The following is a 25,045-nucleotide window of genomic DNA, read 5'->3' on the forward strand; positions in this document are numbered from 1 at the left end:
ATCACCTTTGGGGGTTCTACAAGAGTATGCTCCGGTCTTGAAACCTTCTGTAAGCCGCCGCATCTTTTCGTAGAATTTTCGAGCATACCCCTGTCGGCCAGCTTATCGAGCTGTTCATACTCACGCATTTCGGCCTCTTTCTTCTTCTGTCTGCAAATGCGTCTCGCTTCCTTCTTCAACTCTCGGTATCTATCCCATCCCGCACGTGTTGTGGTCGATCGTAACGTTGCGAGGTAGGCAGCCTGTTTTCTCTCCGCTGCGACACGGCACTCCTCGTCGTACCAGCTGTTCTTTTGCACTTTCCGAAAACCAATGGTTTCGGTTGCAGCTGTACGTAAGGAGTTTGAAATGCCGTCCCACAGTTCCCTTATACCGAATTGTTGATGAGTGCTCTCAGAGAGCAGGAGTGCAAGCCGAGTAGAAAAACGTTCGGCTGTCTGTTGTGATTGCAGCTTCTCGACGTCGAACCTTCCTTGTGTTTGTTGGCGTGCGTTTTTTGCTGCACAGAGGCGGGTGCGAATTTTGGCTGCAACAATATAGTGGTCCGAGTCGATGTTAGGACCTCGGAGCGCACGCACATCTAAAACACTGGAGACGTGTCTTCCGTCTATCACAACATGATCGATCTGGTTGGTGGTTTTTCGATCCGGAGACAGCCAGGTAGCTTGATGTATCTTCTTATGCTGGAATCTAGTACTGCAGATAACCATATTTCGGGCCTCGGCGAAGTCGATCAGCCTCAACCCATTTGGGGATGTTTCGTCGTGGAGGCTGAATTTACCGACCGTAGTGCCAAAGATACCTTCTTTGCCCACCCTGGCGTTAAAGTCGCCAAGCACGATTTTGACATCGTGGCGGGGGCATCTCTCATAAGTGCGCTCCAAGCACTCATAAAAGGCATCTTTGGTCACATCGTCCTTCTCTTCCGTCGGGGCGTGGGCGCAAATCAGCGATATGTTGAAGAACCTCGCTTTGATGCGGATTGTGGCTAGACGTTCATTCACCGCAGTGAATGATAGTACTCGGCGACGGAGTCTCTCTCCCACCACGAATCCAACACCAAACTTGCGCTCCTTTATATGGCCACTGTAGTAAATGTCACAAGGACCTACTCGTCTCTGTCCTTGTCCCGGTCCAATCGCATTTCTTGGACGGCGGTGATGTCAGCCTTTATTTTTCACGAGGACATCAACCAGCTGGGCAGCGGCACCTTCCCAATTAAGGGACCGGACATTCCAGGTGCATGCCTCAATTCGTAGTCCTTATTCGTTTGCCATGGTCGTCATCAAAAGGGGGGTCACTCATCCGAGGCTTGTTGTTAATATTCGCTGGGGGTGTTTTTTTACGTGGCGGGTCCCAAACCCAGCGCACAACCCTATGCAGGGGATGTTTCGCCTTCTCACGTTAGCTCGCCTCCAAACGGATGTTCTTAGGCTACCCAGAGGATACTTGGTCAAAGACCGGAAGTCGTGAGCTGCTTGAGTCATATGCAAAAGAATCGTTTCTGGCCACTCCCAAGTGAATGGCGATCAGAGAACTTTCCTCACTTGCGTGAACTTCTACACATGACTCCATCCTCCTCTACACATGACTCCATCCTCCTATATTTTAGTAAGCCAAAAGTGCTTTTCACGACTTAATACCGCTGATTTTGGCTTGAAAGTTGAAGATCATTCTGAAAAGTCTAAAATGTTTGAAGGTAAGTAACTGGAAGCATAAGCGCATGAAGACTATTACCAAACCCAAGCAGTGCTCGCAGAATCTTTGCGAGTCACTTAAGCAACCATTTCACACGTTTCAAAGCAACTGGGTATACATAAATTGAAGCACCTACGAATAGAAATAAATGGACGTTGAAGGGCGATTCTGCATGTAAAAAATACTGCTTGAAAACTATAAAAAATAAATAATTTTTGCGTCGGATACAGACCGATTATGAAAAATAATTCTGCTACGATAACCCCAAACACAAAAAAATCTATTATATGTGTAGGCTGGTCAACCAGCTAAATCAACGGCAATGCCGAATATCCGAGACCCTAAGTAATGCTTTGTATTTGGTGGGATCAGTGGTGCTGTATTACCTGTATTACGAGCCTAAAACAGGGGGGCACTAAAGGGTGACCAAAATTAACGCAAGATTGGTACTGAATACAGGGTGTCCCCCCATTTAAGTAGTGAACTGTTGACAACCCAAAAAAAAAAAAAACTAATCGACAGCTGACAGTTTAGGCTTAGTGAATAGAGGAGAGTTGCCCGATAGAACAATGTGTATTTTTTATTGAATAATATTTTAACAATACTCAAAACTTGGCGTCCACAGTTCGAAAATTTCATACAAAATATGACCGAATTAGTGTTTTAACTTTGGAACACACTGTATTAATGGAGAATGCTGTCAACATTATCATCATCAAGTTGAAGCGAGCTATAACCGAAAAACCCTCCGTATTCGCGTTTAGACACTAGACAATTTTCCATTTTGACAACCGCTGGGCTCATGTTGCAAGTCCAGTTAAAAAATATTTGGAAATCAGCAGCTGGGAAGTTTTGTCTTAGCTGCTTCATATTCAAAATATTTATGACCTGATAGATTAGATGTATTCCAAAGATAGATTAGGGTTAGGTTAGATGGCTGATCAGAGATCACACACTTTGAGAAAAGAACACCCGTGTTCGGACTTACAGATTGGCGAAACGCTTTGTAGCCAATACATATTTACAAAGGCGCTTAACTTCGACACCCGCCAGTTCGGTAGGATGTCCGAAGGTATGCGCCCCTTCCAAAGATACAACGCCAAAAAATTCACATTGTTTGTTGGTAATGACCTCTTTATGTAAAACAAAACGTCTTTAGCATTAGTCTACGTCTTCCCAATGAGACCCAATCGTGCGTTCTTGTCCTTACTAAGCATACTTCGCTGGAAAAATAATGAAGTTCAGGCTGCTTTCTCAATGTTTGGCTACCAGCCTGTCCAGTTAATAGAGTTGTCCGCTTAATAGATTGTACTCGATATGAAGACGTCTGATTAATAGGGCGTCCATTTAATAGAGCTTTCACTGTATTCTTTATTTAAGTATTGTTTTAACTATCCTATCTTCTAAGTTGGTTCGAACTGGACATCGTGGACAAACAACGTGACACATTATTTTTATATGTACATATATAAAGATTTCTACGAGTCTAAGTATCTATGCTTATCTGAATTAGAGTTCTACTGCAAATAATATAATAATTATCATTGTAACTTTTTAAAATCTGCATTAAATTGTACAATATCTAATGTGTAACTGTGGCCATATAGCTAATAAAACAGAAAAATTAAATGAGCTTGTCCTTAAATGATGAGTAATCTGATTAGTAGCATGTTTTATAGTTCATAGTGTAATCATATAGTGTACAGTGTAATCATAAATAATCTTTCCATTACTTAAATATCACAAAACATTCAATATAAGTTAAAGCCTAAAAGCTTAAAAGTATTAACTACAAATATACGCATACTAAGTGGATTATTATCCTGCAACAACAGCACTACTACTCGCTACAAGCCTCACATAAGGCAACACACACGACCGCATTTCAGATATGCTGTTATTACAAAAACTACTTTGAAGATTTTGATTTTCGGTTTTTGTTGTTCATCTCTTGTTGTTATTGTTATAGTTTGTTTGGTACTCACTTTGAGCCTGCAGGTTCCGCCGTTTTTGCACGGCTGCGTCGCACACGGTTGCTCCACGATCTCGCAGCGTTCGCCGGACAGACCCTCGGCGCAAGTGCAGTGATATTTATCAGGTGCGGTGTTCTCACAGGTACCGCCGTGCATGCAGGGTTCATGAGTGCCACAGTAATTTAAATCTGCAGCAACGCCATGGCCGATGTGAGGCAAGGTAAAAATAGAAAATGAGCAAAATAAATAAATTAAGAATGAAGAAAATGTAATAATAAGAAAGCAGCGGCAGCAATGCACTGGCATGTGTGTGCGCATGTGCAGCAGAAAGTATGGCGGGGCAGCAACAGATAGCGAACGATATATTAAACTGCATGGCAAATCGTTGCACGGTCAGCAACAACTACAACTACAAAAACAGAAACAACAACCACATTAATAACCAGCATTTGCGGCTGTAATGCGCAGCGCAGCTGGCTGACTTTCGCGTCAGCATATGTAGCACATGCAACACATGCAACATATGCAACATGCGTTATTGCCACGGTTAAAACGTGTGATTTGCCATATCTTGCTGTAGCTCCGTTCCCTTCCTCTTTGCTATCAGCATCGCTTGTTGTTGTTGTTGTTGCATTCTATGGCGCAATGATTGCTGTGCTACACCGTTGCAATTTAGATGGATTTTCAAGCAATTGAATGCATTACTTGCCAGTTGCTTACATTGATTTCTGCCACAAACTTTGCTGCCGACCAAGGCAATTTGCAGCGCCACGGCAAACACATGCAACACATGTCGAGTGCTGTGTTTGCGTGTGTGTGTGTTTGTGAACAATAGTGTACTCACCTTGATCGCAGAGTATGCCTCCCCAATTGGTATCGCACACGCATTTCCAGGCGCTGCCATTACACGAACCGTGCTTGCAACCAGGATACACCATGCACTCGTTGCACAGTGGTCCACGCCAGCCCTGACGACATCTGCAAGAAAAATAGAAGCAAAGAAGAACATGTTAAATAAAAAGAGAATAGTTGAATTAAGATTTGCTACACGTACAAAGTTATGCGATTCTTGCGCGCGCGCACCTTTGAAGGCCAAGACGCGGCCGTTGCGCGCTCAAACGAAAGCCTTAAGCCACAAACGCGACACACATACAAGGGACGGCCCAAGGAGACCATTAATAATGGTGCTGGCGCAGTGAGCTGTGCACCGTGCGCACTGCGCTTAGATGCTACAAAATCGATTAAACGATGTCTTCATGCGTGCAACATTGCGCAGAGCAACAACACGCGGTTGTTCGGCCTGGCAACGAACAGCAGTGCCGCGCAGTGGCTTTGCTTTAAATGAGTTGAAAATTAATTAATCTTAACGTGCAACTAAATTAACGAGCAAACGAATCGAATCATGCAACAAATCGCAAAATGTTGCAGGCACCCGCGCGCCCTATATGCCGCTTAGCGGCGTTTTGTTACGCTGACTCAGTGCAGTCTCATCTCGCAAATTTGCACTTGGCGCATTCGCTTCGCAGATCGGCTGACGCGCTACACTTGCATAAGCAACGCGCCGACAACAACAACAACTCTTGCGGGCATCAAGGAAATGCAACACTATGTCTACAAATCGGCGCAACCGCCGCGCCGCCGGCCATTTGGGGATGACCTCCGAAATATTGTAAGTTATTTATCTGCCTCTGGCGATCGGTATGCGATGGCTCACGCTGCAGCATGCCGCATGCTTTATGCATCATGCTGCTTGCATGCTGCAGACTTGCATATTATCAGAGTGTGTATGTGTGTATGTGCAAGTGCCAACGTCGTTCATGGCTTTTTAAAGATTTATTATGTTTAATGTTCTGCGTGCCGCCGTCTTGTTGGGCAAGGATTAACCGCAAAGGTTGTGGCATTTACGGCGGCAACGCCGAGCGCGCGGCATGCGGGCAGGCAAATCGAAAATTCTTATCGCTCGGCTACTTTTATATAATTTAATATTGCTTGATTTAAAATTTCCTGCTTTGCACTGATTTATCTTTTAATACCCTTGCCACAATGCGGCGGCGAATGGGACTATGCGATTTTTTTATATTTTTTATAACAAAATACTAAAAAAATGTATTTAAAACTTTATGAAAGCGTAATTAAGAGGAAATACCTTACTTTTGTGGCGAAATACGTTGTTTGAAGTGGTTTAAGAGTGTATTAGCGTGCTTTTTGGGCTTATTATTCAGATCGCTTGCCTTAATGACTTGCTAGGTGGCGCTGGTGTCAACGCATTTGCATAAAATTGGTTGAGCAAATTGAGCAGTACTTTCAAAAAAAATAATATATATAATAGTTCGAGCTCTAAAACTTTGTACCTTCATAGATCTGACCTTCATCTAAGCTTACAGCGGTTTCAACTGACTTTGGGGGTATTATTGATTGATTAACAAGCTACTTCTATGCCAGAAAAAGCTGACTTCAGGAACGATAAGATAATAAAGAACCATAACATATTTTTATTGGTTTAGTTTTGAGGCTTAAATTGATATCTTCGTTACAAAAATCGAGTTCCATGGATGTGGACAAAAAATAGTAATACCTTTTACTTGAAATTTCGCGCGAAAATCCATTCGTAGAAATAATTTTTTTTTGTTGGTATGACTGTCAGTGACATATGTGTAATCTTACTGGCATCGCTGGAATATCAGAAGGATCAGTGAAAATCATTTTGAAAGATCATTTGGGCCTGAGAAAACAGCGTCTCATTAACGTCTACGAAATAATGAAACCTGAATCGATACACGCATTGAAGACTATTCCGGAAATTGACTTTAGCTTATGGGTATTCGGACCAAAGGAGATTTTTTTGAGCGGGAGGACTTAGAGTTTGAAGAATAAATTAATTATAAATTTTTTTTGTCCACACCTAGCCGTTGGTAACATTTTGGCTACAGAAAAGCTGCAAAAACGTAGAAATTTGCAAGGCTGAGGTGAGAACAACTTAGGTAGTGAGAGTAACTTAACCTAATCCAACCTAATCTAAACAGGTTTTCTAAATAATTTCTTGGGATATAGTAATAATTTGGTTACAGAAATTCTTCTGAACGAACTTCGACCTCTTCAACTGATGAAAATATTAAAACAATTTAAGATATTATACTTGAAAATCGTCAAACAAGTGTTAGAGAGACAAGACATCCACATCTTTCGCGAGTCCATTGGAATGATTTTGGCAAATATTTCGGTTATGAAACGCGTTCTTGCTTGACTCATTCCGATAAAGCTGACTTTTTTTGTGAAAAATAGTGTCATAGAAAGGTCTCTCCTGCGATCCTGCGAATTCCGATCCCTTATTCATAGAGAGCATTATAACTGCTGATGAGACATGGATTTATGAGTTTGACATGCAAACAAGTCAACAATCATCGGAATGAAACCCGTTTTCAGTCGATCGAAGAGATAAAACAAAATTCGCTGAAGGAGCTGAAAGCCATCCCATAAAGTGCTTATGAAAAGTATTTCGAGGACTGGAAGCTGAATTCGTTGGCATAAATGTAATACATCTGGCGGAGAATACTTCGAAGGCGACTAAATAACTTTTGATCAATAATTAAATATTTTGCGTTTTATTGGCAATAATCGGATACTTTTTTGCCACAATGTATGTAAAAAAGAAAGCTGCGTGCTAATTTGCCAGACCACTTAAACGGTTCGCAGGCCCAAGCAACAGAAAACACTTCTTCTAAATATTTTTTTTTTAGAAAATATGAAAAAGTATCTACGAAACCACAAAATTAACACCGAATGTATACACAAAATAACAACAAAAACATAAAATCGTCCAAAGGTAAATAGAAGACTCAATAACTTTTAATAGAAAACTCCAACATATTTAGCACCTGAGCACTAACAGTTTCTTTGTCTAGACACCAATTGGTTTGAGAAATAAATTTGCAGCAATTCAGTGCCAGCCATGGCGTAGTCGCAGCAAGCACAGAAACTATGCCATAAAAGTGTTGTAAAATAAACACTTGTGGCAAGGGTATGAGTATGGGAAATAAGAAAACAAAGTGTATGCAAACACATGAAAAGTCAGCAGCGCAAAGCAGAGTAGGAAAGGCATGGCTGCATGCTGCAGTTGAAGTACTTGCTGCATGCAGCGCCGCTTTATATTTCGCTTTGCCAATCAACAGCAACCATCAGTCAATATATTTTGCACGTGAATGTGGCAAGTATCGTTACTTGGTTAATTAGAAGCTACACGCATGCGTGCAACACTGCAAAAATGTGCTGGTTCAATGGCTTTGCAGATTGAGCGCAGCCAATATTGTTAGCATGAGTTGAACACTATAGGGCTACATTCTAGAAAAAATATGCAGTGTTTAAAAAAAAGCAAATAAAATAGTAGAAGCGATGCGTTTTTCAGTTAGAGTCGCTTGCTTGTATCCTGTAAAGGTGGCTGCCAAGTATCTAAAGTTAATAAGCATTTCCACTTGTGGCGCTGCAGCCATACAAATGGCTCGATCTCGGCTTGGTGTGCGTGTATATGTACACAGAAGCACGACGTTTCAAAAACACACACACATACTTCGGGCTCCACTAGGAAGGCTTAGGTACTGGTACTGCTTGAGGCTGGCAGCCACCGAGCACGCCGTTCAGGCATACACAAGTGCACAGAGTTACATTGGGATATTGAAGTGGTGTGCGCTTCGCTTTGCCTTTCACCGATTTACCGCCTTACTGATGCTTGTACAGCGATAGGCGTACAGATCGCCGCCGCGCTACAACTCAATTAATAACAATTTCTCAGAACAATAAAAAGTTCGTACTCAATATGCGCCCAAAATAGGCGAGCGCTCGCTTTCTATGCCTGCTCGACATTGCGGCATAACAGCTGGAGTCAACGCGATTAACTGTGCATTTCGGGCTAAGTCATCGAGAAGGCCAGCAATGGGAATGCTTCGGCAGCAATGAGAGTAAGCACTTAAGTTTTACTTCTCGAAATTTTGTTTTCATTTTTGCCTGCCGCTATTTTATTGCTTCCAGGTGGTTCATACTTTGTTTGCACAGCCCACACACACACACACACATGTATTCTCCTAAAGTCTAGCCACTTAAACACCCGCAGTCTTATCGCTGACAACGAAATTAGTTGGACCTTTGCGATGAACTCAATTTATTTCGACGATCTATTGGGTCCATTAGTTAAATGAGTTGGCTGTTGGTGGTTGTTGTTGGGCCAACTTGGTCTACTATCGATGGTTGGTGAGCACATTTTGTGTGTACTTGTCTCTGTGTGGTAGTGAGGTGCGCAATTAAGGCTTTTGCTATTTGCTACCACAATCTGAAATGCCGAGGTGTGTTGAAGGTCAAAGCAGCACTGATAGCTGTAGTTGTACTAACGAAAGCTCGGCACACGAAGCTGGGAAGCCAGCAAAAATTAATTGTACGTTACAATTAAAGCCAAAATTAGTAGAAAAATTCGTTTGTGGTATATAGTATACATATATAATATGCTCAGATTAAAAGAAAGCAAAGTTTGGATGTTTTAAAGCATCAAGAAGTAAGCTGTTAATTATTTGAGGGCTTGTATGGAATATCGATTGATATAGGGTTAAAGAAGGTGATTGGAATCAAATTTGGTGGAGGTGATGAGCTAATGTAAATGAACTTGTGGACCTTTCAGTTGTTTTTAGATGTTTGTAGAACAAAATACTCTACAAGCTTTACTTAGACTGTGGAATGTTGTATGTGGCAATACAAACGAAAATTGCTGCATTAGCTTTAGGTAACCAAAAGAAGAGTTATCTAACGAAAAACCTTGATATTTTTTAAAATAGGGCAGAAAAAAGCGGATCTGAGTACCGTATGCACTTTTGTTAATTACCACCGTTATTTCTATGAAATTCTCCTATATGTAATTCACGACCGATCACTGCATTTGATGCCCTTAGGTGCTCACCTGCACTAATTGCCGTTTGAATTTCTCCATAAACCTAAATTCCTTGCAAATCCTCTATAATAACCATTTTCCTTTTATACCAGATTCTTGCACTGAATGTGTGCTAAAATGTGACTGGCTGCAATGACCGGCACCACTCAAACTTATGTTGCCAACTTTACAGAATAATTACTCAAAATTCGCCAAGGTGTTGTCGAAAACGTGCAGCACTGAAATCTCCGCAACAACTTGCAACCGAACATGTCGCGAAGGAAAATAAAAAGGCAACGGTAAATAAACACAATGACAGCCGTTATATGGTGTTGACCAAAATATAAAAACCCAATTTGTAAAGCAGTCACCGGAGCCATCCTCCCGCGGTCGACAGCAGCGGCTGCAACAACTGTAAAAACGACCGCAATCTCTGTAACGTGCACGATGCTGCGAGGCACCGCGATGCGCTGCAAAATGCGCCGTGTAAACTCATTTAAAAATCATTTGTTTAGTTCTAAAAAATCTACAGCATCGCGGGTACTTTACTGCTGCCGCCGCACCAACAACAGCATCGTTAACGTCAGCAACTAGCAATCAGCAATCGCTCATCGCCGGCGCGCTGACTCGCAGTTGCAGGCTGGCAGACCCGCCGTTTGGTAGGCAATCAAAAAGGGAACACACCACTCACGACTGTGTGCCATTTAAGTGCAACAAATCGGCGCTGACCGACTGATTCCAGCCGCAACAACACCGCACACACACACACACACAAACACACGTGTATGTTTGCCATTGTGCTTGCCGCATATTGAGTCGGTTGCAGCGCTGACAAGCCGCTTACAATCGCAACAACCATCAATGCAATTGTAGACACTTTCTTGCCGCCGTTGCCGTCACCGTCGCATGACTGCCGGCCGCATCATTTGTGCATTTGCTCATTTGTTGCAAGCATAATGAAATGCCAACAACTGGGCTAAGTCTAAGTACAATGTGGCGCCTAACTCTGCAGGAGTAGACAGTTTACTAGCTTTGCGCCAGTTTCCAGTGCTTCTCATACATAAAGCCGTTGGCTGAGCATCCAACCACATGCACATACACATAGATATACATATTTTGTATTCGATTGCTAAGTCAGCGCGATCGCTGTTGTTTGCGCTGTTGCAGCTGCCACATTTCTAGTTAAGAATACAACAATTTAGCCTCTAAATAAATCAATTGATTTTTTAATGAAATCATAAATTACTTTATGTTTAACCTTTTTTTTTTCGAAACTTATTTTCTAGCAAGTAAAACTACTTTTTATTACGATTTGGTGCACATTAAGGTGGTGTACATATTTGAAGCTATTGTTATTGCCCAGTGAGTATGCGAGACTTAAGTAGTAGGCTTTTTAGCTATTTTCGTTATTACATGACTGTGTTGAAGATGAAGTCTGGAATCAATTAGAAGAGGTTGGCATGGCATTACTCATGTGGTGAAAGGGCAATCTCAGCAAGAATTTGACAATTTTGAACAACTTTTGGTACATAACATTATTTTACAACCATAATGGTACTATTAGAAAATGGGCGAACTCAGACAGCAACTACATCAGAATATCAGGATGAAATTTCACCAATAGTGACCTAGAAATAGTCGAAATCGTTTGTAACTTTTCAAGCTCTTAGATGATGAACTAAAAGCGCTGCGTAATATAAAATTATATAAAAACAACGGTAAATTTGGGAAACATCTTAACGAAAATAGGAAATTATATTTTCTAAAACAAATGTCCAATGGTACTAAAAATGGTTGAGTCGTTCCAGTACGGTTTCTAATCCTAATGTAATACATATAAAGGTTTTTGGGTATTTGGAGCCAGTTCATAAATATTTAGTGTTCAGTGTTTAATATGAATTTCCAAAACTAAGTAAGTTTGGTGCCGAAAGTGGATAAAATGAATCCATAAACTATCCTCCCCCTTTACATCAAAATATTTTTCAAGCCTCTGGTTTTTATAAATAGCGAAAAGAAAAAAAAATTCGGTTTTTCTTGAACTTATTTAACAGGGTATATTAAGGTTGCCACGAAGTTTTTAACATCCAACAAACATTCGGAACATCCGAATCCACATAAAGTCGGTATATAATGGACAGTATGACAGCTGAGTCGATTCAGCCTTACCCAGTCTGTACGCCTGTCCGTATATACCCGAACAAGTAAATCAGATTTTGAAATATCGGTCTGAAATTTTGCACAGGATCGTTTCTCCCGAAGAAGCTGCTCATTTTTCGGAACCACCGATATAGGATCACATACTCCTGTGAGCAAAAAATGGTAAGACTTTTAAATTTAAATTTCGCCCGAAAACCCATAAGCCAAACTATTTTTTCTAGGTTGATATGACTGTTAGTGAAATCTGTGCCGAATCTCACATCAAAATAATAATTAGTGTTTGGTATTATAAATTATTCAAAAAAAAAGTTTTATTAAATTTAGTATGCAGAAATAAATTTCTGGTGCCGAAACGTTCAGAAGGTTGGAAAAAACCGTCTGTGATAATTGTTTGTCGCGACCAAGTGTGTTTGATTAGTACAAATTATTCAAAGAAGGTCGAGAAGGCGTTGACGACGAACCACGTCCAACGGCCATCGACATCAACTGATGTTCAACGCGTCAATAAAATAAAGGAATTAGTGCCTGTAAATCTCATATTAACAGTCTGAGTTCTTACTGGTATCATTGGAGTATCGAAGGATCCGTGAATATCATTTTGACAGATCATTTGTGCCCAATAAAAGTGAAAGCACGATTGTTTCCAAAATCACTCAATTTTTTTCGAAAAACAGTATCGCATTAACATTTGTGAAATAATGCTTTCCGACTGCTAGAAAGTCATGAAACGTATTACTACTGGCAATGAGAGATCTATGCTTACGACCCGGAAACATACCATCACTCTGTCGATTATCGTGGCAAAGGTGAGCCGAAGCCGAGAAAACCACGTCAAAGCAAGTCAAAAATCGAATCAAATATGTTATCTTCGATTATGGAGAAGTGAAGCACTCCTAATTCCTTCCGACCAGCCAAACTGTTAATATACAATAGTATTTATGTATTATGGGTCGTTTGCGTGAAACTATTCGTAAAAAGAGGCCAAAATTAAGGGCCGACAACACTTGGTTTTTGCACCACGATAATGCACCGTAGCATGCATTGAGTCTTCGTAGGTTTTTCGCCAAATTTTCAACCAGTATCGTGGCGCAACCACCGTATTTATTTGATTTGGCTCCGTGTGACTTCTGGCTATTCAACAAACTCAAGCCACCGCTCCGGGGAAATCATATTGAGTCAAAGATAAATCGCTATGCGCATTGAAGCCCATTCTGGGAATTGAATTTAACAACTGTTTCAAGGACTCGGCCAAAGGTGCTAACTTTGAGGGAGACGACATAGATTTTGAAAAATAAATTAAGAATTTTAAAATTAGAAGAAAGTCTTACTAGTTTTTACTCACAGCAGTAGCTACTATACAAACTGAACGATCGGAATAAAGTGCTTGTATGGAAAACTTTTTTATTTGAGGAAACATCTCTTCGAAACTTGGCGCGAACTATTGTCTAAAGCAATAATGCATTATCCTAAGAAATTATTTAGAACAGATGACTATAACACATAGGTGCCATGAAACTGCACGAACGGAATTAAGCTCCTGCAAAGAATCTTTTGTATTTGTTAAGAGCAGTATAGCTTGCAGTCAAAGTTAACATTTTCTTTGTTAATTGCCCTCATTATCCTTCCTTGTAGATAGTCTTAGCACCTGAGCACAACCGTAAATCCCGTTGGTAAATCGAAGACGTTTAATTTAATTAATTTTTGTTTATCCATTTCAGTGCAAATATAATTAATTTGGCTGAATTTCGCGAAAAAATGGGTCATACATAGTTAAAGTTAACAAAAAAATTAGAATTTAGCAGCAAAGAGTGGAAGCAATTAACTTTTTCTGATACCGATTAGAAACGCAACAACATGTTGCAACAATGATGTGCGAAGTGGAAAGTAATAATTGAAAAGAAATCAAGGTACGAGCGGTAGTAAAACGAAGGAAGCAATATCAAAATACCGTTAACTCAATAACAGCAACAAATTAAACCATTCATGTCAAAACTCCAGCCAACAACAGCAACCAACAACCAATAAACGAAAACAGCAACCAACAACAACAAGCATCGAAATGGAAATAATCAAAAGATTTGCCATGGCTCAAATCGCAACTTTAATATAGTAATAGCAGCAATAACAGTAACAACAATAACAACAGTGAGAACAAGACAGCGCTGCAGCAACAACAATGCCAATAGCAAAAGCACCAAAAATATAACAAGTTGCCACACAACGGCGTCAACAGCATTTCCATTCGCGTATTGGCGGATCCGCAGGGTTGCTGCGGCGTTTAGCATACCTGGCGTGCTATTTGCCGCGTGTTGTGCGGCATTTGTTGTGTTGTGCAGTTTTAACTGTTGTTTTCGGCGTTTGCGCAGTCACAGTCGCACAAAGCCCTTGCTCACTCTTATTTTGTTGTCATTATGTTTTTGTGCACTTTTGTTGTTTTCTAATGTGTCTCGCTGCCATTTCGATTTCTTTTTATTACCGGCTGCCGTTGTAGCTGCCGTTTCACAGTGGTGGCTGTGGTGGCAACAGCAGCTGCAGGGCATCTCAACGGGCCATCAATGTAAGCGCCCAGCAGTTTTTGGCTGAATCGGGGAATTGGCTGCCACAGGAGCTGTCGATATTTCAGTTGTTGCTGCTTGTGCCGCTGACGCGCACATCCCGCCCCAAGCCGCCTGTGTGTGTGTGTTGTTGTTGTTGCATAGCGCGCTTCAATGTTTTTGGTGTTGTTCTTGCGCATGCGCAAATTCAACAATAACGAACGAATTCGTCGGTTCGTTCCACTTCGGTACCTTCGTTGTTGCTACAATTACTGTTGTTGCTTTTGTTGTTATTATTACAATTGTTGTTGATCATTTGCTGCTCGGCGCTCGCCGCGAGTTGTTGGCATTCACTTGCGTGTTATTTGCCATCGATTTGCAATTGTTGTTGTTGTGCTTTAATTTGCTCAACGCCGGCGAATGCTGCAGCACCACCAGGCTCTCGGCTGCGACTGTGATTGGCAATAATGCAGCCCAGCTGGATGCCCGCACGGTGTGATTAGTTTTTGTTGCTGTTGCTGTTGCACTCACCGTTGTGCTGCAAAAATAATCGGTTTCGTGTGCGCGCCGGCCGAGTGGGTGGAGCATTCCGCCTCTTTCAGCAAGCAAATCGTCCAACAACAACAACAGCCATAACACGTCACTAATAGCGAATTTAATTTGGTTTTTCATTTGTAGTCCACTTGTGGCCAACAAAAGGTTGCAACATTAAAGAAAATTGAGTAACGCTGCAATAGCTACAACAACGCCGTGCGCTCTTCTACCGCATTCACGTCGGCGCTTCATAAGGACTCGCAGCAGTCCACCAGCAGCCAGCTGAAAGGTGCAGCAATGCGAAGGCATCGCACTTTTTCCGCAAACACGCTTTGTTGTAATTGCATTTGTCTAGTTGTGGCAACTGTCTATAGTTGAAATAGCAGAATGACGGTGTGTTGCAGTTAGTGTGGCATGCACGATTCAACGTTTGTAGCCAAACTCGAAAATAGTGTAACACAGAATACGTGATTCCGCTCTGGTGGTACTTTCCAACGCCACCAAGCACCCCCTTCCCTCCACGCTGCCCCGTGTGTGCCAACTGCTGGAAATTTGTAGCGAAATAACAAAAGTTGCGAAAGAACCGAGTTCCAATCGGCAGTTGTGGCTCAAAGTGCTGTTGGCTTGACGCGTTCACATGGCACATGGCGTCGGAGTGGAGTGGATTGGAGGTGCATCTTTTAATCTACAGAATTCTTGTTGTTGTGCCGTAAAGGCCAAATGGTCAATGCAACGCCAGTTGCAGTTATGGCGAGTGATTGCTTTGCAGGCCCAAATGATGACTCGCTGCTTCGTGGCTAAGGTTATAATTAATTGGACTTCATCACAATTATTTGTAGTGCATCTTGGAGAGCACCGAAATCTTAAGTTACCTTTAGAAAGGCATAATTCTTTCTCCGCAACTATGCATGACCTTCCGCAAAGCGGTGGAGTGAAAGATGGCGCAAATAATGCGCAGTGAGGGTTGGGAGGCTAAGCTTGGAAATAAGAGATGGTGAAGCAAGGCTGAAAGTGGCTATTAAAAGGAGAGTCGCATAAATGAAAATAAAATATGAAAGATAATAAAAGGTGTTAACGAAATGGAGAGAAAGATGAAGACACAAAAATTGTATAAATTGTAACCATTTAAAGGTTCGGGAGAGATAAATAAAACAGTAAAATTCTACGTATTTAAAAAAAAAGTGTCATAAGGTATTTAATAAAGCTCTAAAATTAGAATATACCATAATTGTTTTGAATGCCAGAAAAAATAAAAAATCTTGTTTCAATATTTAAATTATATTATTTTGTGTTATACCCAATCAAATGTGACCTAGACTGGTCCAATCGATAAAAATTTGCCTAGATTGGTAAAACTTTTTGTTTTGTTAGTGTGAACTTTAACTTCCACTATGTCATTGAATGTGTGTTTGGCAGCTGTATCTTTAAGTCGTAGAGTTTGTCTGCAGATTTTGACTATAAAAACAAATGGAGCAACAAAGCTTGCTTGAAATGTTCAATAGAATCTAGTATTGGGAAGCATTCTTTACGGACAAGTGGACAGAGCAAGTAAAGGTCATGGAGGCATAAAAGATATAGCTGAATCTCAAAATCTCTAATCGCTTCAATATATTTGGGTTAATATATGAAAATTGTGTTCCTCCGATTTGTCTCCCTTTCATTTAATTGTATTTTAATTATCTTGTTTTTTTTCTTAGATTGCCGATTTGGCTCCCTGTGACCATTTGATATGGAAATTGTTTCGTCTTATTTTAATTAAATTTAATTATATTTAATTTAATTTAATTTTATTTTATTTCTATTCTTTATTTAGATTACCCCACATGGTCAGAAGAAAGATCATACCGATTTCTAAGATTTTAAACTTTATACTATATATTTTGAAATCTTATTCCTAAGGCCCATTTAATTAAGAGTTTTCAAAAGTTTGAAAAATTCAATTAAAATCAAACTGATTGCCACATTTTCGTAAAACGGATTTATGCTTCAATAATGAAATGTAAGCTGTAAAGCATTGATATCTATTTCAAGTATTCATATCAATAAAAAGGCGACTATTTTCCCATACAAATAACGTTACGGTAACAGTTAAAAGCATAAATCACACGATGACATTTCCCATATCTCTTTGACACCAAAGAGCTGGGAAGAAATTACAAATAGCACCAACGATCATACAAGCATTTCAGCTATTTAGAGATGTGCGAAAAGGCATGCGGAACACGCATAATAGCGCATAATACCACATAACAGCAGCGCGAGAATAGTGTCGCACAGACACCTAACCCACTTTCCACATGCGGCACGCACGATTTGTTGCAATTATAACGGTGTGGCAATTAACAATTTCTTATACGCACAACTAACTCCTTAACACACCAGCTCAGAGTTCAACTCTATATGTATGTTTATATTTAGTTATATATATGTGTGTATGTATGCATATTTATGGCATATGAAAGTAGATTTAATAGAGAATATGAATTATGGTAGCCAACTGGCGTTTAATACTCACTCGCAGCCGCCGGGTTGGTCGCACTTGCCGTGTGTGGGGTCGCAGCCGAGCCGGCAAATCGCCTCCTCGCAGTTGATGCCCTGCCAGCCGGGCAGGCAGAGCTTTTGCCCCTCCACGCCGCAGGTGTAGTGGCCGAACTGATCGTCGCGCGGGCGACAGAAAGTCGTACACGTCGTGTTGTAATACGTAACGGCGCATTGCACTCTGACCCGATATGTAATGCGAGCATTCTTGCCGATGTGATCCAATGTCTTCCATTCGGGCGATGGTAGGATCACGCCCGAAAATGCTGTTTCTTCAATTAACCTCTCCGAGTCTATGATTTGATGAGCCATTGTGTGGCATGGTCGTATGTTGTACACAGTTTGTTGTTGTTGTTGTGGTGGTTGTTCGGTTGCGGTTCCATTACAATGTTGTTTGTTGATTTTTTCGTTGGTTCGTTGTTTCGGTTTTCGGTTGCAGCGTTTTCGGTTGTGGTTTGTTGTTGTTGTTGGCAGTGCAACAAATAGTTGAAGTTTATTGTTGTTTTCCAAACATTTTTTTGCATTTCACACAGTTATTCGTTGTTGTTGTTGTGTGAATCAACGATTGAACGGTCCGCGGCGACAATGGTGCAAGTTCAAGTAAAGTTACATACGTAGCAACAACAATGTCGGCGGCGAAAACACATTAGAAGGCAGCCAAAGGTGCATTTTGGTGAATTGCCAGCCCAAACACACACAAACAACAGCAACAATGAGCACGCCAGCCACCCAACCAAACAACAGCCGCGCCGACATTCGTATTGAAATGAGACGCAGAACATAGCGACAGCAACAACGATGGCGACAACAACAATTCGGCGCATTGTACATGGAAAAAAAGAAGAGAGAGAAAGCAAAATAAAAACATTGAAGCGAAATGTAATGAAATGTAGAAAATGTGTTGGTCTCAAGTCAGCTGTCAGCAAGTTCGTTGCTTAAGTCTTCTGTTTTTTCTGCTTTCAGCACTTCCCGGGCAGGTAGGCAACATTTTTTATACGGGATATATGGGTTTATTACTGTTGTTGTTTTTTTTACTAATTCAATAGTCAAGCTATTTTCTAGAGTAGTACTTAATATATTCCGTTTTGTTGCTATTACTGTTGTTGTAAATTTCATGTCGAACTCAAGACACTTTGTAAGGTTTTATTGCTGGCCGTTTGCTGTTGTTGTTCAGTCATTTGGAGAATTGTCACCGGCGCGAACGCGCGCAGTGGGCAAAGTTGTCTAATTAAAACTCCCAAATGACGCCTCGCACTGCGACAATTCCATAGCAACAACAATGACAATAATAGCAACAAAAGGCGTCAGCACCAGCCCAGGCGAGAGCTTGCGGCTTTTATTGCCGCCATTCCGCCACAATCAGCAACACCGCCACCAACTTGAATGCCATCGCCGGCAGTGGCGCTTTTGGCTTTAACTATTTCTGCTGTTAAGTTGTTGTTGTTGACGGTGGTGCTTTTTTTTTGGATTGTTTGTGAACCATTTAGCCGCTTGTTTTCGCTGGCTAATCGCATTGTCACAAACGCCGCTCGCCAGCGTTGGGGTAAACCGCGGTGCCGCTGTTGCTTTGGTGCCTCGGTGCCTTGGTGGCATTTAAATAGTTTGCGCATAATTACCTGGGTACGATGTGTTGTACATATCCAACGCCTGCAATATCAGCGTAAACGATTTCTGCAAGTGAAATGACAAAAAAGGCAAAAATTAGAGAAAACAAATAAAACAGAAATTAAATTAAACGAGCCACGAATGAGTGAATGTAAAAGCGCATAAAAGCTTTTATGTGTGTGTGTGTGTGTGTGTTTTACAAGAGCATCCAGGCAGCTTGCACTGGGTTAAACGAGGTTAAATTATTTTGTCAATTTGCTGTTTGTTTCAGCCACATTTTCATGTTTTCGCCGACTACTTTGGCGTTAAGTTGGAATTATTTGCAGCGGTTTCTCTCCGCTTTTCATTGTTCGCGCAGGCGCAGATACAGTAGCCAACTGTAAGTGGTAAGTGACGTTAATTGGCATTTACACAGGTATTTGTGTCTGCGCGAAATCATTGGCAATGTAAGGGAGTTTTTATTTTCAGAACTTGCGGAGGGTTTAGGTCTCAAGCGCGGCGGGTTGACTTAAATATTTAATTGTAGGTTTTCAATAAGACTCAAAATATGTAGCACTTATTGTAGAAAGTCCTGATAAATATTTAATCTGTGTTGATGTGCACTTATTTAACATTTTGTTATTGCATTAAAGTAATTCTGATTGATTTGATTAGAAATTTTATAATGAAATGAAGAAAGCTTTTCCATTCTTATAAAAATTTCTTTTAAGGGGTTACATGGGTTTCCTCGGGTAAACTACAGCCTTTTTTCAACAACTTTTTTATCATATAAAAAATTAGATATTTTATTGTTACAAACATACACTAATAATAAAGAAATTAAAAAAAAAATTTAAGGCTCGGCCATTGCGACGCTGTTTCCGTTGACCCTTCGGAAAAAAGATGTGCCCATGTTGGCGGGATAACTGGTAACAGGATCATCTCAAGTGAAAAATATGTGTTTTAGTTAAAACCTTAACTTATAACTTGAACGAAGGAAAGACTCTCAAAATTTTATTTTTGGCAGATATTTTTATAAAAAAATTTAAATTTCGAGACATTTTTTTTTCAATCCCTCCAAGTTTTTAAGAATTATACAAGTATCTCAAAGAGGCCTGTGCAAATTTCAACTTCAAAAACACAGTTTCAAGAAAAATGCGTTTAAAGATGACGCACTTAGCCCAGCTACCCTCGATCGCACAAGTTCTCAAGGCTGTATCTCCAAAACTATTACTCGGATCAACTTGAAAATTTGAAATAATACTCTAGAGGTGTTGCAGAATTTAAAAAGATAATAAAAAAATTAAATTTTTTGAAACCAGTAAACACATGTAACCCCGTAAGAGACTTTCAAATAACTTTGAATAGACTTTATAAGAGATAATGTAATAAACTTGGCTTGCTGCTGGCAAAAAATAAGACGTGTTCGGAGTTGGGCGTAATCGGACCACTATCACGCCCAAGCGGTATCAAATGAATGATCGCCAGGCACATTTAAGTGAAATCCTATATCTGGTTCGAGGTACTCGAGCGATTTCAACCTAATTCGGTACGTAATATTATCCTAACATTCATACATTATGGTATGAAAATAGGCACATTCGGACTACGGCCACACCTACTTCCCAAATCTTATTCTTCCACTTTCCAGTGTACAAATCAGGAATCAATGTATTGGGAGAAAACTTGACACAAATATTGCATTTGAGGTGTGCCACCTGATGTCCAAAAACTATCCAAGCCGGACCAGAACTATTCAAGCTGCCACCAAATATGTGGAACACAGTTCCTTTTGCCAACTTTTTATCAAAAATGTCGGACAATCTGTCAGATATACTTATGTGCTACTGACATTCGATTTTGGTGAAAAGCACTTTACCGGCTTTTATCTTGCAAGTTTTGAGAGCAAGCTGCAATATTATATCACGGAGAGATTCGACAACATTTTTCATCAAGTTTGCAATGCTTCAAAATTTCGATAAGTCGCAAAGTACAAGGTTAAAAAAATAATTATATTTTAATCTCTATTATTTCTTGGCGAATTTCAACAGTTTTACATTACTATTGCATAATCAGTAATTGTAAAAATGTCAACCTATTTGAAAAGCATAAGCTACAGCTCACATTTCAGTGCGCTGTTAAAAAATCGTTCACAGCTTAAACACTTTTTTTTAATAATTATATACCATACATACATTAGTATTAGCAGAATCGTATCTATAAAAATCTATGCTCACCAACAATTTAGTAACATTAAAAAGCATGAACACGGCCAATTTTAATGTTGCCACACCTGCTTGTAGTGCAAAAACCCGGTCGAGTACATAAAACTAGTACAAGACAGAACAACAGAGAGCAATACAATTGAGCGCTTGTAGTAATATTTGTCTAACCACACTTTTGGCTCGTCGAAATCGCGATAAAATATGTAAAACATTCTTCGGCAATCGAGCGAAAACTTGCAGGTTCAAAGCAAACTAGAATTGGAAAGCGATGATAAACGGAAAAATCACAAAAAATTTAATAATGATGATGAAGATCACTGCCAAATAGTTGCCCGTAGACGGCGGCGAGGTTAGCGGGTGGCAAGGAGACTTGTTGTCTAAGTTGTCATATAGACATTTTACAGCCGTGCGACAGCCAACGCAGACGTCGCCGTCACAACCACAACTGCCACGACAGCAATGCTGCGGATATGCCGGCAGAACCTCTCCCATGCGAGCAATGACGGGCGCCGATGCCGTTGTTTTTTTTTGTTTGAATGCTGATCATAATGCGTGCTGCGTTGACGGCATCTGCATACATATCCGCGCATATGTGCGTGTGTACGTGTGGCTGACAGTGTAGGTACTTTGTTGACGACGAATTGCACACGAAGATTATGCACAGCCAAAGCAATTAAATTTCAACAACGTCGCGCAGCTGGATGCCAGGAAACTCTCATTTAAGTCCAGTCAAACTGGCGGCTAAGCCACGCCGAGTGGGCTGGCGGTGTGCGGCGCGGTGGCGCTGACAGTCAGCCAGTGGATTTGAAGGCAGATTACTGCCGCGGAGGAATGTCTGGCGGTCTATGCGACAGGCGGGTATCCATTTGACTGTGGCTCGTGAGACGTCCAAAGTCGCTGAAATCGCTGAAGTCGCTTCGATGGCCAGGGAAGTGGTATGCGCGCTTCGAAAGTGATCCACGTAGCGAATCCTAAGTAAATGGGATTTGAGCGGATTTGAAAAATTACTATAAAACGCCGGAGGGGCCGCTTAGAGAAATGCTGATATGCACTTCGTGCGCATAATAATCGCATACAGCTGTGCTGTGTGAGTACGCATAGTCGGCGGCGGCTGTGACTTGCTTTTGGGTGCGCGGCAAGGTTCTGATTGCTTTCTTTTCTCCTAATTTAGCGGCCTTTGTGTATTTTTCTACCTTCAGCCTTCAGGCTGCCTGCAAGCATACTCGTATATCTGGAAGTAGTTATTGCCGCTGGTTCGTGTAATTGGGCGGCGAGACGCGTGTTCCGTTCATATTGCAATGACAACAACGACAACGACAACGTCAGCGTCAACGACGATGATGACAACGAGGTTGTGGCAAGTGCAACACTGCCACGTTTGCAACAGCCGCTGACGTCGTCGTGCCAACATCGTTTCTACGCTGCGGCAACATAACGCGCCACAAGTGGTTTGCATCAATCGGCAATTAAATTAGTTACGATTACGATCGTGTCATGTGCAGTGATGGCGACACGCCAGGCCACGCCAGCCGCTCCGCAACTCTCCGCCAGCGGCCTGCTTTGCGAAAAGTCGATGCGCTGCGCTTGTATGTATATACATGGCTGTGGTATATAAGTTATTACTTATTATGTGTGCAACTGATGCAATCGCGTTTTCTCCGGCTGCTGGCGTGTCCCCCCGCCGCTCCTCTTGATTGGTGAGTGATTTTTTGAAAGCGTAATAAATCAAGCACTTGTCTGTTGTATGTTTTTTGCTTGTTGTTGCTGTAGTTGATGTTGTTTATATTACTGTGGTTGTTTGATATTGTTTGTGTGACACTTTTGCTGTTGTCGTTGACACATTTGACGTTTCATTAGTTCCTCGTTCGCGCAGTTTTGGACGCGCTGGCAGTATCTGTGGCTGACAGTTTGGGTCACTTGGTCAGGCTTCGCGATTTGACGTGGTAAAATTTTCAACTGCAGCAATGCACAGATATTCTCTAGGTGTAGCGCAAGCATTTTCTGCGCATTATAAGCATTGAAGAGTGGGCATAAATGAATAGCTTAAGATAAATGAGCATAAGCCAATGTTGTAAGGCAAATCATACATATTTCTATTTGCAAAAACAGTTAAAAATTATGATTTCTTTATATCTTATGCATGGCTGGGTGCTTGGTGGTCGAGCTGCACAGGCACACAATTTCGTAATAGTTATGTTTTTCGTTTAACCCTTTGATACTTGCAAGTTACAAGAGTATAAAGCCTCGTATCGCATATTGACCAGAAGTATCCTGGAAAGCTCGGAAGTATCCTATTGGCACTCGATAGAAGAAACTGTAAGAACATGATCGGAATATAAACTGGTAACTGTTTGGTGGCGGCACATGCCCGATAGATGGGGCTGACAGATCGAGACTGCAGGAAATGCCTAGAGCAGGGCACCAGGGAAACAATGAAGCATCACTGTGCACTTCCACCGAATGGTGAAGACTGCGCAAAGGGCATCTGGGGTCCTCTTGGAATTAGCAAGTTAGCTCCATCTGGTGTCGCAAAGGACCAAGCAGGTCTATGCGTGGCTTGTTGGCCTACCAGATTAACATAAACTATCCTTAGTAAGAGATAAGTCTCGCTTAATAAAGAATATTAGTTTCTGTAGCGAATTTTTTTTAGAAATATTCCGAATGTCAGTTTTGTAGTATCTTTCTATTTTGATTGACTATATATATATAAGTTATATAAGTTATTAGTAATATTAATTTGATTTAATTCCAACTCCATAATTATAATTTAATTTCGCTTCATAATTTTATGAATATTAATAAACAATAACTTTTTTCCATGCTTGTTGCAAACACTTTTATGTTTTTTTGTTTTATACATTTTTCACAAGATTCACAAAGCCTCGCCTTAACAAGTAATTTATCAGGTTGTTAAAAAGTCAACACCTCGCCGAGCTACACATACGCGCATAACTTTACCAATGCTGGCCAACAACAACACTGTCAACATTTGTCATGACCACACAAAATTTTTGATTGCCTTTACATGAGAGCGCACATCATCAATCATCCGTTACTGATACTGTTGGCCCAACCAATCGGTGCAGGCAGACACCAGCGCAGGCGTCTTCCAACAATGACGCTTTCGAACGCATAAAATAGGTTTCTATAACAATTTCGTTAAACATGCGGTGCAATCAGAAGACGAACGAAAAATTCAAATCATTTAATTGTGCAGCTTGTAAGCAATCACCAGCGTTTGGGAACCTTATAACTCTCCAAAAATTTATTGTATGCTCTTCTTCTTCTGCCCCCTGCTCTAATCAAATGTAGTTGAACGGCGAACCATAAAATTCGGCACATTTGAGTGGGCTGCACTACAAGCTTGTTATCACATTCGTGTAACGCCACCATCAAGCAACACCAGCAACAGATACCAGGCCACAAATACTTAAACATGTGTTTGTATGTAAGTGTGATGTACAGCATGATTTTGTAGTTTATGCCGATCAACATGTGTTCTACAGCACAGGAAACTCAGCACCTCACTTGATGGGTCGCTGCAAGAGTCAACCAGCCGTTGGGAAGAATTTGTTTGTTTAGGCGTCAACACCGAAACGCTTGTAAGTCGCTCGGAATACTCATCCCATAAGCGAATGATTTAACGAGCGAGCGGGTCATGAAATGCAAATTTCCCAAAGTTGTAAATGTAAATTAAACGAAGATTACAATCTCATTCTTCGGGTCGTTAAGGCGTTGCATTTTGGTAGTTAAACGATTCCGAATTAATGTTCGAATAATGCGGCAAACGAGCGTTTGTTTGGCAACCGAAATCGATTTTGAAAAAAATTAACGAAATTGAAACGAATCACATTAAAAAGCGATCGGTGGGCGTGTCCACAAGTCAGCGCCAAT

At 40.9% G+C, this 25,045-nt stretch overlaps 1 protein-coding gene across 1 annotated transcript in view; it reads right to left on the bottom strand.

The window, feature by feature from the left end:
* The window catches only part of LOC105225830 (protein serrate), a 72,411-nt gene that overhangs the window by 24,773 nt on the left and 22,593 nt on the right, over positions 1–25,045 (bottom strand). Inside the window, exons 4-7 of the mRNA XM_049448922.1 lie at positions 18,959–19,013; positions 17,320–17,635; positions 4,516–4,649; positions 3,684–3,859 (exon numbers count right to left, since the gene is read on the bottom strand). Coding sequence (XP_049304879.1) covers positions 3,684–3,859; positions 4,516–4,649; positions 17,320–17,635; positions 18,959–19,013 — 681 coding nt within the window. The remainder of the gene's footprint in view (positions 1–3,683; positions 3,860–4,515; positions 4,650–17,319; positions 17,636–18,958; positions 19,014–25,045) is intronic.

This window comes from Bactrocera dorsalis, chromosome 2, assembly GCF_023373825.1.
Source record: "Bactrocera dorsalis isolate Fly_Bdor chromosome 2, ASM2337382v1, whole genome shotgun sequence".
In the NCBI taxonomy this organism is placed as follows: Eukaryota; Metazoa; Arthropoda; class Insecta; order Diptera; family Tephritidae; genus Bactrocera; species Bactrocera dorsalis.